Genomic DNA, 15,767 nt, shown 5'->3' on the forward strand with positions numbered 1-15,767 from the left:
TGGAATGTGAAGAATGTCTGTGATTGTCTGCACGATAATGTCTGTCTGACCAGCACGGAGTGAAGGGGTTCTAGTTACTAATAACTGTAAAGCTACAAAACAACAGACCATCAGTTACTACAGACAAGGTGATGCAGCCCATCTGTTACTACAGACAGGAGGAAAAGGATTATCTGTAAACAACAGACAGGAGGATAAAGAATATCTGTTACTACAGACAGGAGGATGCAGACCATTACTTACTACAGACAGGAAACAGACCATCAGTTACTACAGAAAGGATGATACAGATTATCTGTTACTACAGACAGGAGGATACAGATTTGTTACTACAGACAGGAGGATACATATTATCTGTTACTACAGACAGGAGGATACAGATTATCTGTTACTACAGACAGGAGGATACAGATTATCTGTTACTACAGACAGGAGGATACAGATTATCTGTTACTACAGACAGGAGGATACAGATTATCTGTTACTACAGAAAGGAGGATACAGATTATCTGTTACTACAGACAGGAGGATACAGATTATCTGTTACTACAGACAGGAGGATACAAATTATCTGTTACTACAGACAGGATACAGACAATCTGTTACGTCAGACAGGAGAATACAGACCTGTTACTACAGACAGGAGGATACAGATTTGTTACTACAGACAGGAGGATACATATTATCAGTTACTACAGACAGGAGGATACATATTATCTGTTACTACAGACAGGAGGATACAGATTATCTGTTACTACAGACAGGAGGATACAAATTATCTGTTACTACAGACAGGATACAGACAATCTGTTACGTCAGACAGGAGAATGCAGACCTGTTACTACAGACAGCAGGATGCAAGTCATCTGTTACTACAGACAGGAGGATGCAGGTCATCTGTTACTACAGACAAGAGATACAGGTCATCTGTTACTACAGACAGCAGGATGCAGGTCATCTGATACTACAGACATTAGGATGCAGGTCATCTGTTACTACAGACAGGAGATACAGGTCATCTGTTACTACAGACAGGAAGATGCAGACCTTCCGTTACTACAAAGGGGATGATACAACACAGACTATCCATTACTTAATAACAGACAGGATGATGCAGATCAGTTGTATCGGTTCTATCCTAAATTCTCCACAGGGATACATAATAATATTCCTGTTCCCTCCATGCTGAATACAGCCACTTAACGCTGTATTGATGTACTTGAGGAAGACAAGACACATGCTCCCTTTAATTACTGATTCAGTGCCTGGCTAACATACATAAATTCACAAGGCCCTCTGTGTACAGGATATTAAATAATCATCAAATATGCAGCAGGAATTATGAGAGAGAGAGGAATATAGACTAAACCATTAACAATTTACTCTGACACATCTCAAGATGGTGATCGAACAATGGCTCCAGTGTAAGATGAACAAAATGGGACAATCCAAACTCAATCAAACCTTTATAGAGTGGAAGACATTGAACAGACAGACTAGAATCGCTTGTTATGATACGATGGGCATGATGTATGATATCTAACAAATTATCATATACACAATTGTAGGTCACTTCATACAGACGGCACAGGTTCTGTGTTATTACAGACCACCAAAGGTTTGAAGTCTTGCAGTCAGCACGTAGTCCAGCATTATTTGTTTAGCAATATTCCACCAACACAATGGCAAGAGACATCAGAAATGGGCTTAACAACTCTACCCAAGTGAGAAATTGAACCTGGATTTTCAGTGTGACACACAAACACTTTGACCATAAGGCCACCCCACCAGTCTTCAATAGTTGGCATCTGTTCCTAATGTATCATATAGATAAGGATTTCACTCACTTTACCCATGTAACATCATTAAAAAAAACTTGTTAACTAACTTCATGAAATATACCATTATTGTAAATCACTGTCTATCGACAGATAAGATATATTAAACAAAATTTGTTCAAAATATCTCTAACCACCCCTAATTCAGAAATATTTGGATGAAATCAATAACTGATATATTATAGCCTAATCTGCTTGTGATTATTTATGGCTATCAGACAGATGCATAGGGGGTGGTTCTGACTAGCTGCTGAGCTCTCAATGGTAAAGATGCGACCCTACTGTATTCATACCCCATCTGAAGGATCTGTGTGAAGATCAACTGGTGATATGAGAGGCTTCAGGTGGGTAGGACAATTGTACTTTTATACTTTGATCATCAGGAATCACAAGAAACAAGACAATACTCAATGTCAGCCAGCTGCCATCAAGGCATCGACATCAGACAGTTGTATCATCGTCAAAGGTCATGCTAGATATAGAAGAGCTCCTGGATGTCTTTGAGATGACCAGTCATGAGAAGCAAGGCAGGAAAACATTGGAGTCAAACACATTAACCAGCCATGAAACAATGCTATACCTCAGGACTAATAGAAAGAAGTTAAAGAATATAGAATATAGTACTACAATTAATCCATGGCAGCAAGAGTAAGGAGTGATTGCATTTAGTTTTACACCACACTCAGTAATATTCCAGCCATATGGCGGCGGTCTGGAAATAATGGAGTTTGGACCAAGCTACTACTATAGTGAATCTGAGAGAGCCACGATCAGGACCCCACGCAGGTAATACCATGACAAAGTTGATCCTAAGGACCAAGTTAGGACTCAAACCTTTAAGTCTAGCTTATCTATAATATATACGGTATTTAAATGACAAACTATGTGTAAAAGACTTCAAACTTTTCCACTAAAATATACTTCCATGCACACCCCACCATAAACCCCCATCCACCCTGCCCCATCTTCTAAGTCAGGTCAATTGTTGGTGTCCCTGGGCAAAACTCAGTTATTTACTAAGTGTGGCATTAAACAACAAGCAAACAAACAAAATCACCAGTTAAATGTGTGACCTTCATCAATACTCTTATTTTTTGTCAGTATATATTCACTCCTACAGATATAAATATAAATGCATTGTTTTTCATTTTGAAAATTAAGATATGGATATCATTCAGTATTTATGCATTCCTTCGCGTATTTACCACAGCTTGCCCACACTCAAGGACATAGTTCTTTCTTATCAAATATAATCTGATCAGCTTTGAAGTGGAAGACATTTCCAGAAACTGAAGAGTTTTGAAATGTCACAGGTACATTACACAGGAATACTCTACAGTTATCAGCATTCATCTTACATCCTTCTTAATGGCATGTGAGTTTTTTTATTAAATTTTTACAGGTAGCACTGATCCAGAGAGGTACAGAGAGGGAATGCATTAAGAGTGTCCACAGAAAGGAATACAGTTGAGGCACTGGGGAGATTCGAGGTAGAGTGTTTGGAACTGGTTGCAATCTTGCCACTGATGACAGCTTCATGAAATGAAGTATCATGGACAAAAATAGGTTAGCATCATTTTAGAGATTTTCCTGTCCAGGTTGTTATTGCAGATATGTACAACATGATGCAACTTGCTACTATGAAGTGAGGACCAATAGATCATGAACATAAACTCCATGGAGTGTTCAAGAAATATACAGCCATGACAAGTACCTGTTCTGAGAATTAAACAAGATTTCAGACCTTGACAACTTCAGGATACGTTCCATCATCAAGTCTTCTAAATCATTTGTGTTTGATTAAAAGAAAACGTGATCGACTGATTGGTTGTCTGGTCACTGTGACCAATCTTTGATTATTTCAATTAATCAGAACACCACTTTTGGGGTTAGGGTCCGGATTGGGGATCCAGATAGGGGAAACAGTCAGGGATCCAGAGAGGGCATGCAGTCAGGGATCCGGATAGGGGATGCAGTCAGGGATTCAGAGGGCAGATGCAGTCAGTGATCCAGATAGGGGAAGCAGTCAGACATTCAGAAAGGGGATGCAGTCAGTGATCCAGAGGGATGATGCAGTCAGGGATCAAGATAAGGTATGCAGTCAGGAATCCAGAAGCAAGATGCAGTCAGGGATCCAGATAGGGGATGCAGTCAGGGATCAGACAGGGGATGCAGTCAGGGATTCAAGAGGACGATGGAGTCAGGGATACAGAGAGGGGATGCAGTCAGGAATTCAGAAAGGGGATGTAGTCAGGGATCCAGATTGGGGATGCATACAGGTATTCAAGGGGAAGATGCAATCAGGGATCCAGATAGGGGATGCAGTCAGTGATTCAGAGGGAAAATGCAGTCTAGGATCCATACAAGGGATGCAGTTGAGGAATTGAAAGCACTGGGCAGGGTATATGTAAAATATTCAATACATGCGGACAGTTTGAGGATACAGAGGAGGGTCTAGAGTGGGGATGCATTTTTTCTTGAATATTTTTTAAAAGTTGGTATCATAAATCATTGGTTCAGTGGTGTGAGCAATAAGACTGACATTCTGATCGCTTACTTTCATTCTTTGGCTCCCTCAGTTTTTTCTGCGAGCCCTCATAATGGACAATCATGTTCCGGTGGTCAAGGAAGAACTTGCGCTGAAGCAGCTTGGTGGGTGACTTGACCTTCGACAACACTTGACCTTTACTGAGTTCTTCAAGCAGACGGTCCACTAGACAAACAAAGGGACATAACTTTAATTACAAATGTGGCTCCAAAATAACTGTTCATAAGATTCAGCATTTTGATACTGAAATGAATATGTTGTGGTTTTATATATAAAAGACAGAAACACAGAAGATTTCTCCCTTCTGAGCCTGGAACAAGATATCTAGAACTGACAAAAACCCAATGTCTGTTACCCTATATAAAATATATAACAGTATAATATGAAATTAACCCCTTACTAATAAAAGCAAGGGGAGTTTTAGCTTTCAAAGGGAAACCAGTACTGGCCTAAATGGAAGTCACAGCTAAACTGGTGTGATGTCAGTAAACAATGCTTTGTCTGTTTGTTTCCTTTTATCTAAAGAACAAAAGCAAGTCTGGCAGAAAGAAAACCCATTGAGGAAGGTTACAATGACCCTCAGCTTGTGCATGCAGCATCATTTCACGTTATCACCAGACACAAACACAATGCATGGGACGTCATTATGATCTTGATGTTTTTCAGGCAGGTTGATAAATCACTGTAGACCATATTTCTGATAATTTTCTTGCATCTGTGCATAGTCAGGGTTTTCAGGGTCAAATCACACACTACTGATTGAAAATTGTAAACCTGAAATTTTCATGTCAAACTCCAGTCACCTAGCAAGGGGGTAACTGAACAAACAGCTTTGCTTTGAATGAAATCCATGTGGTGATGCATTCTCAAAGCATCCATTATTATTGTATCAACATTGATTCAATCCCATATATCTTCCAATTTCAACAATCGCACATTGAAAGTGCAGTTCCCCAACTTTTTTCGAAGAGTATAGTAAGTTTCAATTTCACACATGTAGCCAAAGCTGGATTGGTTAGGAAATAGTCCTCAGAACCTACTGAATAGTCTCCCTTTCAATCCAGTCAATGACATATTATTACTCTGCCATCAAGGAGCATGTTGTTGACAAATTGATTATTTCCATTTCACATGTAAAATATTAAATACATGTTGACATGAGTGTCTAAGACTTGTCTCCCTGCTCTCATGTTCTACAAAATGCATTGTAAGCCATCATCCAACTGTTGAGAGATCACTACAGTTTCTCCTTGGCAGAAAGCAAGATGACAATACAGTGAAATAACCGTCATGACTTTGCATTTATTATTTATTCTGCTTCATTCATTATGTTGATTCAAGCATTCCAAAATTTTTACTTTCAAAACAGAATCTATTAAGCATACAGACATATTCACACACGAGTTCAGATGAATAATTATGCTCTTCTGTCTTTCTACAACATGTTTCATTCTGCACAGAGCAGAATCCCACTGTGGGAGACAGTGGCCTCTATACTAGTCTGAACGAGACAATCTAGTGATTTACCTCCACTGAAAAAAAATTACGCCGTCTGTCAACCAAGCCTGTGAAAAACAGGTTATTTTCACATTGTATATAAGTATCACAAAACTTGATCTATAATTGCCCTCTCTCCAAACAGTGGAGTTCTATTTCCTAGTTCAAAAAACAATGTAATCAATATGGCAATCTTCAGTTCAGATTACCCTAACAACATTCAACAGTAAAACTACCTAGGGACTGACATAAGAAGTTCACAAAATGTCACTTACAGTAAATCACGATGTTGACATGCATAGCTTCCATGCTGCCATTCTAGCTACAAACTCAATAATGAGGAAATAACATAACCCTTTTTCAACTTTATTCAAATCTATGAAGTGATTTTCAGGAAAAATGTAAATAAATAATTTATACACCTGGAAAGTAATTAAGCACACACAACACACACACACACCCTCCTATTTTCGGGAGGATGAGAATCAGAACTTACTGTAACTCTCTCACTATTTAAAAGATAGTGGAACCTTAGTGAATGTGAAACATACAATATACTGGCAAATGAAAAACAAGAAAATGATTACAATTTGTATTGTTGTAATTGTGTAACCAATGTGATTTGGTCACTGTTGATTTTGATGGAAATCCTCACTGACCAAGTATGGTCGTAGCATTGTCAATGGCTGACAAGAAATTATTACAAGAAATTATGCACAAGGAATGTCACATGTTAACCGCTGATGTGTCTGGCATCAGTATCGGGTGTGTCCCCCACATGCTTGGATGACAGCTTGAATCCTCCTCCTCATGCTACCATAAAACCTTCTCATATGATCAAGTGGCAACTGCCGCCATTCTTCAGGCAAAGCAGCTTCCAGCTGTGCAAGATTCTGGAGGAGGGGTTCTCTCAATCTCACATGGCGTCCAAGAAAGTCCCATTCATGTTTAACGATGGTTAACAGTTGGTCTACTATCATGAAATATATGAGGGGTTGCTTAATATACTTCCAGGTGTATGGTTCAAACAAAATGGCCATCAACCAGTGATCCATCAATTCCTACAACATGGCTGCACTGGTGTTCAAGATCATATACAGCACTCCATTTCATTTCAGCTGAAAATTCAGCAAACTGATCTTTTCCTTATCAGCCTATTCACCCATTTACAAACACTATTTCCCCATCATTACATTTTCAGCCCCTTATCGATACTGATTCCCTAACAACAGATCATCATCTTGGGCTTAGTGAATGGGTTCATGCAACTTATGAAAGATGAAAGAGAGTGCCCAGATTATATGGTCATGAGCAGGAGTTGTCTAATCTTGGTTGTGTACACAAACAAGTAAATAACCTACTTGTTACACAAAAAGCATGTTGATTGTGATACAGACAAAACTCATTTTCTTATCTCACACATAAATGTCGTTTTCTGACTGGCTAAGCACTCTTCTATTATTTTCAGTGTAACCCACTTACAAGCAAGGTACATTGCATTGTACCCCGCTGTCAATGGCAACTCATTCAGCACTTTGTGGCATTACTTCTCTCTCTTAGTTAACATTGAATCACGCATGATGCACAGAAATTACCGACATTTTGCGAATGGAAATTGGTGAAAGGGAGATAACTCTGAAGTTGTTTTTGTTGTATCGTCTGCGAAATTTAGCGATGGTTATGAAAAGGTTTGCCTCTCATTCCAATGAATAAATTTTCACAAAACATTCAAATATATTCCTGGCGATTTTACTAAGATAATATCTCCGGGGGAAAAACAGCAAGATATGAGATTCGAATCATTTGATTCACACAGGCTGGCTAAAGCGTACGGTCTGATACCTCTGCTTCAAACAGTTCAAAATTAACATTGAGGTGTTCTGTAAGATAAACACGTTGTTCACTGGTCCCTTGGGGCCCTTGGGTTAATGTACCCTCGATCTTTGTTTACATTTATACACAATCATCAAGGGTACATCAACCCATGACCTTAAGCTTGTGACCACTGAACTTATAATGTCTGTTTCATTGACACGTCTGGGTGTGCCTGCCTGTTTGCAAATGACAATGTGCAATACATAACTTCACTGACCACAGTCAATTTGAACAGAACACCTATCAGGCTTATATGCCATAAACAAAAAGCCAGATGATCTAATTAGTAAATGGACCAGCCAGTGAATGTCTTCACTACACTTAAGAGCTCGCCCACCTCATCTGAGTGAGTTTGGTATAACGTGTTCTTTGCTTCAAGGACAGTAAACCCAAGTAAAAGACAAATAATATGGATGACAAGTTCTTGTTAATTGTATGTCACAACATTTCTGACCTTTTCCTTGCCCTTTCTTCAGGTTCACCTGATGATACGGATACAGGTTCTTGCTGCGAAAGAAGGGGGCACACTATTGAGAAAAGGGGGAGTGCACACTTCATTGAGTTTCAATCAATGGTCACTTAACAAAATTCCAGGACAATGGTGGGGTGTGCACCCCTGCACCCCTCTTCTAGATCCCCCTATGATAATGATGGTCACTCACTACTTTTTAAGCAGTGATCTTGCTATAATATTGACAAAAGTGGTATAAAAAATCATTCACTCACCAAAGCCCCATAGGAATGAATATCCATTAAGCCTGCATCAAAATCAACCAACAATCTATCTACCCTATCTACCCATCTATCCACTCACTCACTCACACACTCACTCACAGGCTTGACTGATTTGAAATTGGCTTTCAAATATGCCTGCAGTGAGTAAACACAGGGCCAGGAGGGATGCTTCACTAGTCAGCTCTAATTACCGGTCAAGCCCTGGACATTGCTATAAATGTCCTATCTCACACTGTGTCATTGTCTCAGTATATTCAGGGAAACTAATCAAAGTCTGATTATAAATCCTGGATTTACCAATCTGACCCCAAGTCCTGATGCAAGTCGCCTTGCTTCCATGTTGCAATGTATTGCAAAACTCTTTCATGTGTTGCAAAATGTGCTACAATGTATTGAACATGTGTTATTTCACTTGTAAACTGCTAAGAACTGGAATGAAATGGGATCCATACACTGGCCTTTTCATACAATCATGGGTCAGCCTTACTGTTAGATGCTGTCGTGGCCACAACACATCATAGACACATTCTACATTCAGGTCACAACACATGTGTCATACAAACAATTATATTCAAGAAATCAGTTGCGATTAGTTTCTATTTTTCTATCACAAAAATCAAGTTGATAACATCTGATTATCACAATTTCATTTCAACTTTTCACTTATGCACACTCTGACACCAAGATGAAAATATCCTGAAACCGTAACATCAGTATGTTCAGAACCTACTGTGATATATATTCATAAAAATACTATTAAGGGTATGTACAAGTTCTGGGCTTAGATTTTCGAAGCTCTCTTAGCGTTAAGACAGTCAGTTGTAAGTGCCATACATTAATACTGACTTTGACTAACTTAGCGCTAAGAGAGCTTCGAAAATCTAGGCCCTGATTCCCAAGTCTGACTTCCCTAAAAGAAAGGTTAGAGGGAGTGAGTGAGTTTAGTGCTACACTGCTGCTAGCAATATTCCAGTAATATCACAGCTGCGGACACCAGAAATGGGCTTCACACATTGTACCCTGTGGGAAATCGAATTTGGGTCACTTTAACCACAAGGCTACCCAATGGCTCTGAATGGGTCAGAGGCTAAAGCTATAGTTTAAACTAAAACAAGCAGCTTTCTACACAAACTCTCAAAACATAATACTATCCGTCTCAGCAAATGTTTAATGTCTGACACTGAAAACATCAAAGTGGTTTTACTCACAACAGTTAACGTCTTCAGATCATCAGAAGAAATCACAACAGTTAATGTCTGCTGATCATCGGAAGGAATCACAACAGTTAATGTCTGCAGATCATCAGAGGAAATCGCAAGTTGATGTCTGCAGATCATCGTAAGAAATCGAAACAGTTAATGTCTGCAGATCATCAGAAGAAATCACAACAGTTAATGTCTGCAGATCATTGGAAGAAATCACAAAAGGTGCATAATGATATGTTTTCCAGGACTCTGTTTTCCTTGTAACAGAAGCGGAGAATACCACTTTTCCGGGGATAAACAATTATTTGATTTGGCAAGAAAACCTAGGACTTGTGTGATGGAAATTATTCTCAACAGAAAATTATACATAATCGATCTATCACATAGTCACAATCACTGAGTGAGTGAGTGAGTGAGTGAGTGAGTGAGTGAGTGAGTGAGTGAGTGAGTGAGTGAGTGAGTGAGTGAACTGACTGCTTAACTCAGATTTTCAGCAGCTTTTCGGCAAGGCTCCATTAGAGAGCACTTAACACTTTTCATGTGCAACAACAAAACATCACTGTGAGGACACAGCTAAGACTACATAACATATCCATATCTTCACGATTTTCAGTTTATTTTGACTCATATACACAATCTATACTGGTCCATGTTGGTGGGGTGGTGGGGTAGCCTAGTGGTTAAAGTGTTCGCTCGCCCCGCCAAAGACCCAGGTTCGATTCCCCACATGGGTACAATGTGTGAAACCCATTTTCTGGTGTCCCCCGCCATGATATTGCTGGAATATTGCTAAAAGCGGCTTAAAACTAAACTCACTTACTCACTCACTCCATGTTGGTTGTAAATATATCAATGAGACTGTGTTAAAAAGTTCACATAAATGATACTTCTTCCATGAGCAAAGCCGCCAGTGATGATCAGTATACTGACATTCCTAAATACAATCAGCAGAGGACCTTGACACAGGGATGTCATACTTAAAGTCAGTGGGGAGAAAATCTGTCACAATCAAATATGCTGAAGACTTCAGTGATTTGACACTGAATATACTTCTGCAGCACAGAATGCAGTACTTCCCGGCTGACTGATGTGCACTTGGTGGCCTAGTGGTTACAGTGTTCGCTTGTCACACTAAAAACCTGGGTTCATTTGCCTACAATGTGTGAAGCACATTTCTGGAGTCCATTTCAGCCATAATATTGCTGGAATATTGCTAAAATTCACTTCAAAATAAACTCACTCACTCCAGCTCTTTGATGGCAGCCATGGAACATTCTGCCAGTTTTGTGGCAGTCATGGAACATTCTGCCAGTTTTGTGGCAGTCATGGAACATTCTGCCAGTTTTGTGGCAGTCAGGGAACATTCTGACAGTTTTGTGGCAGTCATGGAACATTCTGACAGTTTTGTGGCAGTCATGGAACATTCTGACAGTTTTGTGGCAGTCATGGAACATTCTGACAGTTTTGTGGCAGTCATGGAACATTCTGACAGTTTTGTGGCAGTCAAAGAACATTCTGCCAGTTTTGTAATCCTCATTCAAAGGAAACTGAAAATGCAAAAACTCATTCCTACTCTAAACCTGTTCTACATTGTGTTTGAAATCAATACAAATATTTCAGTATGATATTGTGAAGCTGAATTGGCAAAAGCTCATGTGAGATGGCATTAATATTAAATGGGACTTTATCAAATATGACAGTACAGTGAATAGCAGTATGACAATGCCATATTACAATGTAATAATCAAAGGGACAGATCAAAAGTTTATTGTCACATAGGAAGATAAATCTCTATGTTTCGAATAAAAAAACACTGAGTGTCTATTTGGCCTAACCAAAAATATGCACGGCTATTAACATAAGCAACCTCAAAACAGATTCCATATGATTTTGTACTTCACGAATATACATACAGCCGTTCAAAAGACTGGGGTGTTATCAAAAGTGTAGACACAGCCGTTCAACAGACTGGGGTGTTATCCCCAATATAAACACAGTCATTCAACAGATCAGGGTGTTATGACCAATATACACACTTACAAAAGCAGACCATGGTGTTATCACCAACATACATGCTGCCATTCAACAAACTGGGGTGTTATCACCAATATACATAGAGCCGTTCAACAGACCAGGTTGCTATCACCTATATGCACACAGTTTTTCAACTGACCAGGGTGTTATCACCAATATACACACAGCCATTCAACAGACCAGAGTGTTATCACCTATATACATCCCTCCCACTTCTTACCACATCGTCACCTATTATTATAAAGATGCTAGCACCAACTAGACAGACCATGCATCAGTCAGCCATCATCTGAAGCCCCAGGGACCACAGAGAAACACTTAGCCCTGCCATCCCTGATTCTTCTTTGTGGATTAACTATTGATATGAACACACAAATGTTTATGAGTGTTCTGTTGAGATCAAGACCTGGCTACCCAGGAGGATACACGGCGAGACAAACACTTCCCAGCTTTCAATGTTTGGCATATGACGTGATTCAACTGATCAGCTGCACTGCAGTTGGCTTGATGTATGTGATCATGTCCCAGTTGCATGCTCAAGACATTAACCACAGGATTGTGTGGCCCAGACATAACTGGTCAAAGACTGCTGCCATATATACTGAATATTGCATTTAGAGGGGCCTAAATCAAGAAACAAACAGCATACTGATTTCCTGACAATATTCTTAACTGCTATCACATTCCAATAACATATGCATGCAAACAAATGTGAGCAAGGCTCACCAATAACCTCAGCTGTGACACCAAACCACATCTGAACAACAATTAACTGTGATTATTCTTGAAAAAAAACAAAAGATTTCTGTCAAACCTTCCACAGTGTCTTTTGTATTAACAAAGAAGCCATCGTAAAGTTTGAAAAAATCCATTCCATGACGGTAAAGTTACTGGTTGCACAAATTTTATGAAGGACTTTTTCACAAGTTCAAGAGATGGAATTTGCAATAATACTCAATAAAGGAAAACTGTCAAAATATAATTTTGCCCTGCACCTCTGCTATGGATACAGCATGTGATCCCCAAATTTGAAAACTAAACAATCAAAGGTGTTCAAGTTATTGGTTGAGCAAAAGGTTTTTTAAGTTAAAACTACAATGTATGTAAATCGATGCAATGCTTGAATGAAATCAGAACAAAAGTTTGCACTGAAACTCTCTGTGTCATAGATACTATTTTCCAAAATATATTCCTTGAGTATATATACCTCCATCTTATGAGGAACCTGTATGTGAAATTCGCATTCTGTCAAGTTAAATCTCCAAATCATCATCATCTAAACAGATGAGAGGAATTAAATACTTTGTAAAGTTATCATTCAAAAGTGTCTCAATCCCAGGATCATGTAATCAGTTGTGAACATGCTGTATCTATTCACATGCATCAAAGTTCAAACATCCGGTGACTCCCACCATTTTCTGAAGAGTCACTTCAACTAGACAAGTCATAACAGCAACTAACTAATCCAGTAACAGAGCCAAGCAGTGGTCAGACTTATAAACTCAACTGTCAAAGACAGAAAACTGATATAAATGCAAATCTTTCATATCTTTTTCGTCAACATAAACCAGAGTTCCTTTGCAGCACATCTGAGATTATGTGCTGCTTCACAAACTGTCTGAACCATATTTATAAGGACAACCCTCTGTAGTGAGTGAGTGAGTGAGTGAGTTAGTGAGTTAGTGAGTGAGTGAGTTAGTGAGTGAGTGAGTGAGTGAGTGAGTGAGTGAGTGAGTGAGTGAGTGAGTGAGTGGGTGAGTGAGTGGGTGGGTGGGTGTGCGGGTGAGTGAGTGAGTGAGTGAGTGAGTGAGTATGATTTTATGCCATTATCAACAAGATTACAGAAGCATCATGGTGGGCAACACCAGAAATTGGCTTCACACACTGTCACCCATATGGGGAATAAGGGAATTTAAAGTTTTGTAATAGGGTGGGATAATCAAGCCATTTGGTGGAAACCCAGAAATAAGCAGGATTCGATAAGGCAAAAAAGAGGCTGATAGCACGAGTAAAAATGGCAACATCTGTTCAGTGCTAAACAATCGCCTGGTCACATGACCACCTGACCTTGAACTTGGTCCCCATCCATAATAATCATAGAATACACAGCACCCAGATTCCCCACAACAGAACATGTCACAGGTAAATAGTTTCTAGCTTCACAACAAATATTCTTCATGGCTATAAAAGATGTACTTAACTTGTCTAGGACAGAACATACACAAACATTCCATATATAAACTTTAAACAAGACTGAACACAAATTAACATTCCAAAACACCCATTTGAACATGAGGAGACATTGGAAGCTACGACTCAAATATCACTGGCCTACAGGTCTTAGATGCATTAATTGTGCTGAACACAGCCTCAATGGCTGAAAGGTCAAAGAGATAATGTTCAAGTCGTTTGAATTAAAATTTAACAAAGCAACTATCTTGGAGATGAGAAAGCATGCAGTGTATAGACCTGACAACCTCTCCGATATAATGGGGAGACAACTAACCCTGATGCAGTATTGACGTAAATGTTTCATTACTGATGCCGTTGAATATAGATATGTATATCTTGATGGAGTAACATTTAGTCCAAGTAAACTGTTATCTTATTTGAAAACATAAATCAACTTAATAGATCCAAATCCAAACTGTTTACCTTTTAACATCTTAATGACAGCTTAAACAGAAGTAATAATGTCCCAGCACAATGAGTGAGTGAGTTTAGTTTTATGCCATTTAAGCGATATTCCAGCAATATCACAACAGGGGACACCAGAAAGTGTACCCATGCAAGGAATCAAACCAGGGTCTCTGGGGTGATGAACGACTGCTTTAACAACTAGGCTACCAGACCTAGTTCTTAGGCGCTAGGAAAATATTTCCAGGAGTATCATTATCATCAAACACTGCATCTGGACTTTAGGACTTAGTTTTGAGTTATGATGGATTCATTGTCAAGAGAGACACAGTAGCACTATTGTAGTCTACCCCCACCCCTTTGCAACAGAATAATACATATCATAGTCAATGCTGGAATCTATATTCCTGTACAAAACCATTGTTGTCGATTACTGAAACACACTGACCATACAGTAATGACCCTCACACCTGTGCTGGCCTTCCATTGTCTGTCATCGTCTTTCATCGGCTTTTAACGTCCTTTATCATCTTTCATCATCTTACACCATCTTTAATCAACTTTTATCGTATGATCAAGCTCTACAAATTAGTATTTCTCATAGTTCTACAATGCTCAGGTTTGAAGAAAAAAATAACTGTCTTGCAACAACAAGCATGTCATCAAATCAACAGCTCACTTTAAAAATGTTCAAGTTATATCTATCTCATAACATTTTCACATCTTGTGAAATTCAAACAATTAGCAGAATCAAAGCCAACTCGCTATAACAAAGTGACATTTGCCTATTTCAAAAATTCTTCTTTCAAATTATCATTGATTTTCACTGTTCACTCACCATGATTGTTCCATTCTATTATCTTGTTTCTAAATATGCGACAACTTGATGACAAAACACCTGCTGGATTCCCAGATTCTTGCTGTTACAATTGAAAACTGAATTAAATGGAACATTCTCACGTTATGTACACACCTACACTCAAATCACCACTTTACATTAATCTTAAACATATCTTTTAACAACCTTTAAATATAATCACATCAACTCAGACTAAATAGTGTACAGAATAATGGCTTTCCAATACAGTAATTTTTTAATAACCCGAAATCAAACTTAACAACAGTCATAAAACTCAACAAATGAACCTTCGTAATAACTTGGGAAAAGAAAAACTTACATTCTTCATTTTCTTCATTCTCTTCATCATTTTCCTTATCCTCCTCTGAAGCTGACATCGTAAATGGAGGAACGTGTATACCCTAAACAGTTTCACATACAACCATCAACAGGAGACAGACACTGTGTAATAAGCAACTTTATCCACAAGTGAAAAACTTGTCCTTCCATTTCACAGCTGTCATTTCTTTGAGCACATTCCTTGAATGAACTACAACTCC

General features: G+C 38.8%; 1 protein-coding gene across 6 annotated transcripts in view; it reads right to left on the reverse strand.

Moving 5' to 3' along the window:
- The window catches only part of LOC137262194 (1-phosphatidylinositol 4,5-bisphosphate phosphodiesterase delta-1-like), a 90,440-nt gene that overhangs the window by 25,776 nt on the left and 48,897 nt on the right, over window positions 1-15,767 (reverse strand). For 5 of the 6 annotated variants that reach the window (XM_067799987.1, XM_067799989.1, XM_067799986.1 and 2 more), the window contains exon 2: window positions 4,396-4,551. In XM_067799987.1, coding sequence (XP_067656088.1) covers window positions 4,396-4,551 — 156 coding nt within the window. Of the gene's footprint in view, window positions 1-4,395; window positions 4,552-15,547; window positions 15,593-15,767 lie in introns of those variants that run through there. The other variant, XM_067799990.1, reaches the window with a different exon arrangement.

The sequence above is a fragment of the Haliotis asinina genome, chromosome 14 (assembly GCF_037392515.1).
Source record: "Haliotis asinina isolate JCU_RB_2024 chromosome 14, JCU_Hal_asi_v2, whole genome shotgun sequence".
In the NCBI taxonomy this organism is placed as follows: Eukaryota; Metazoa; Mollusca; class Gastropoda; order Lepetellida; family Haliotidae; genus Haliotis; species Haliotis asinina.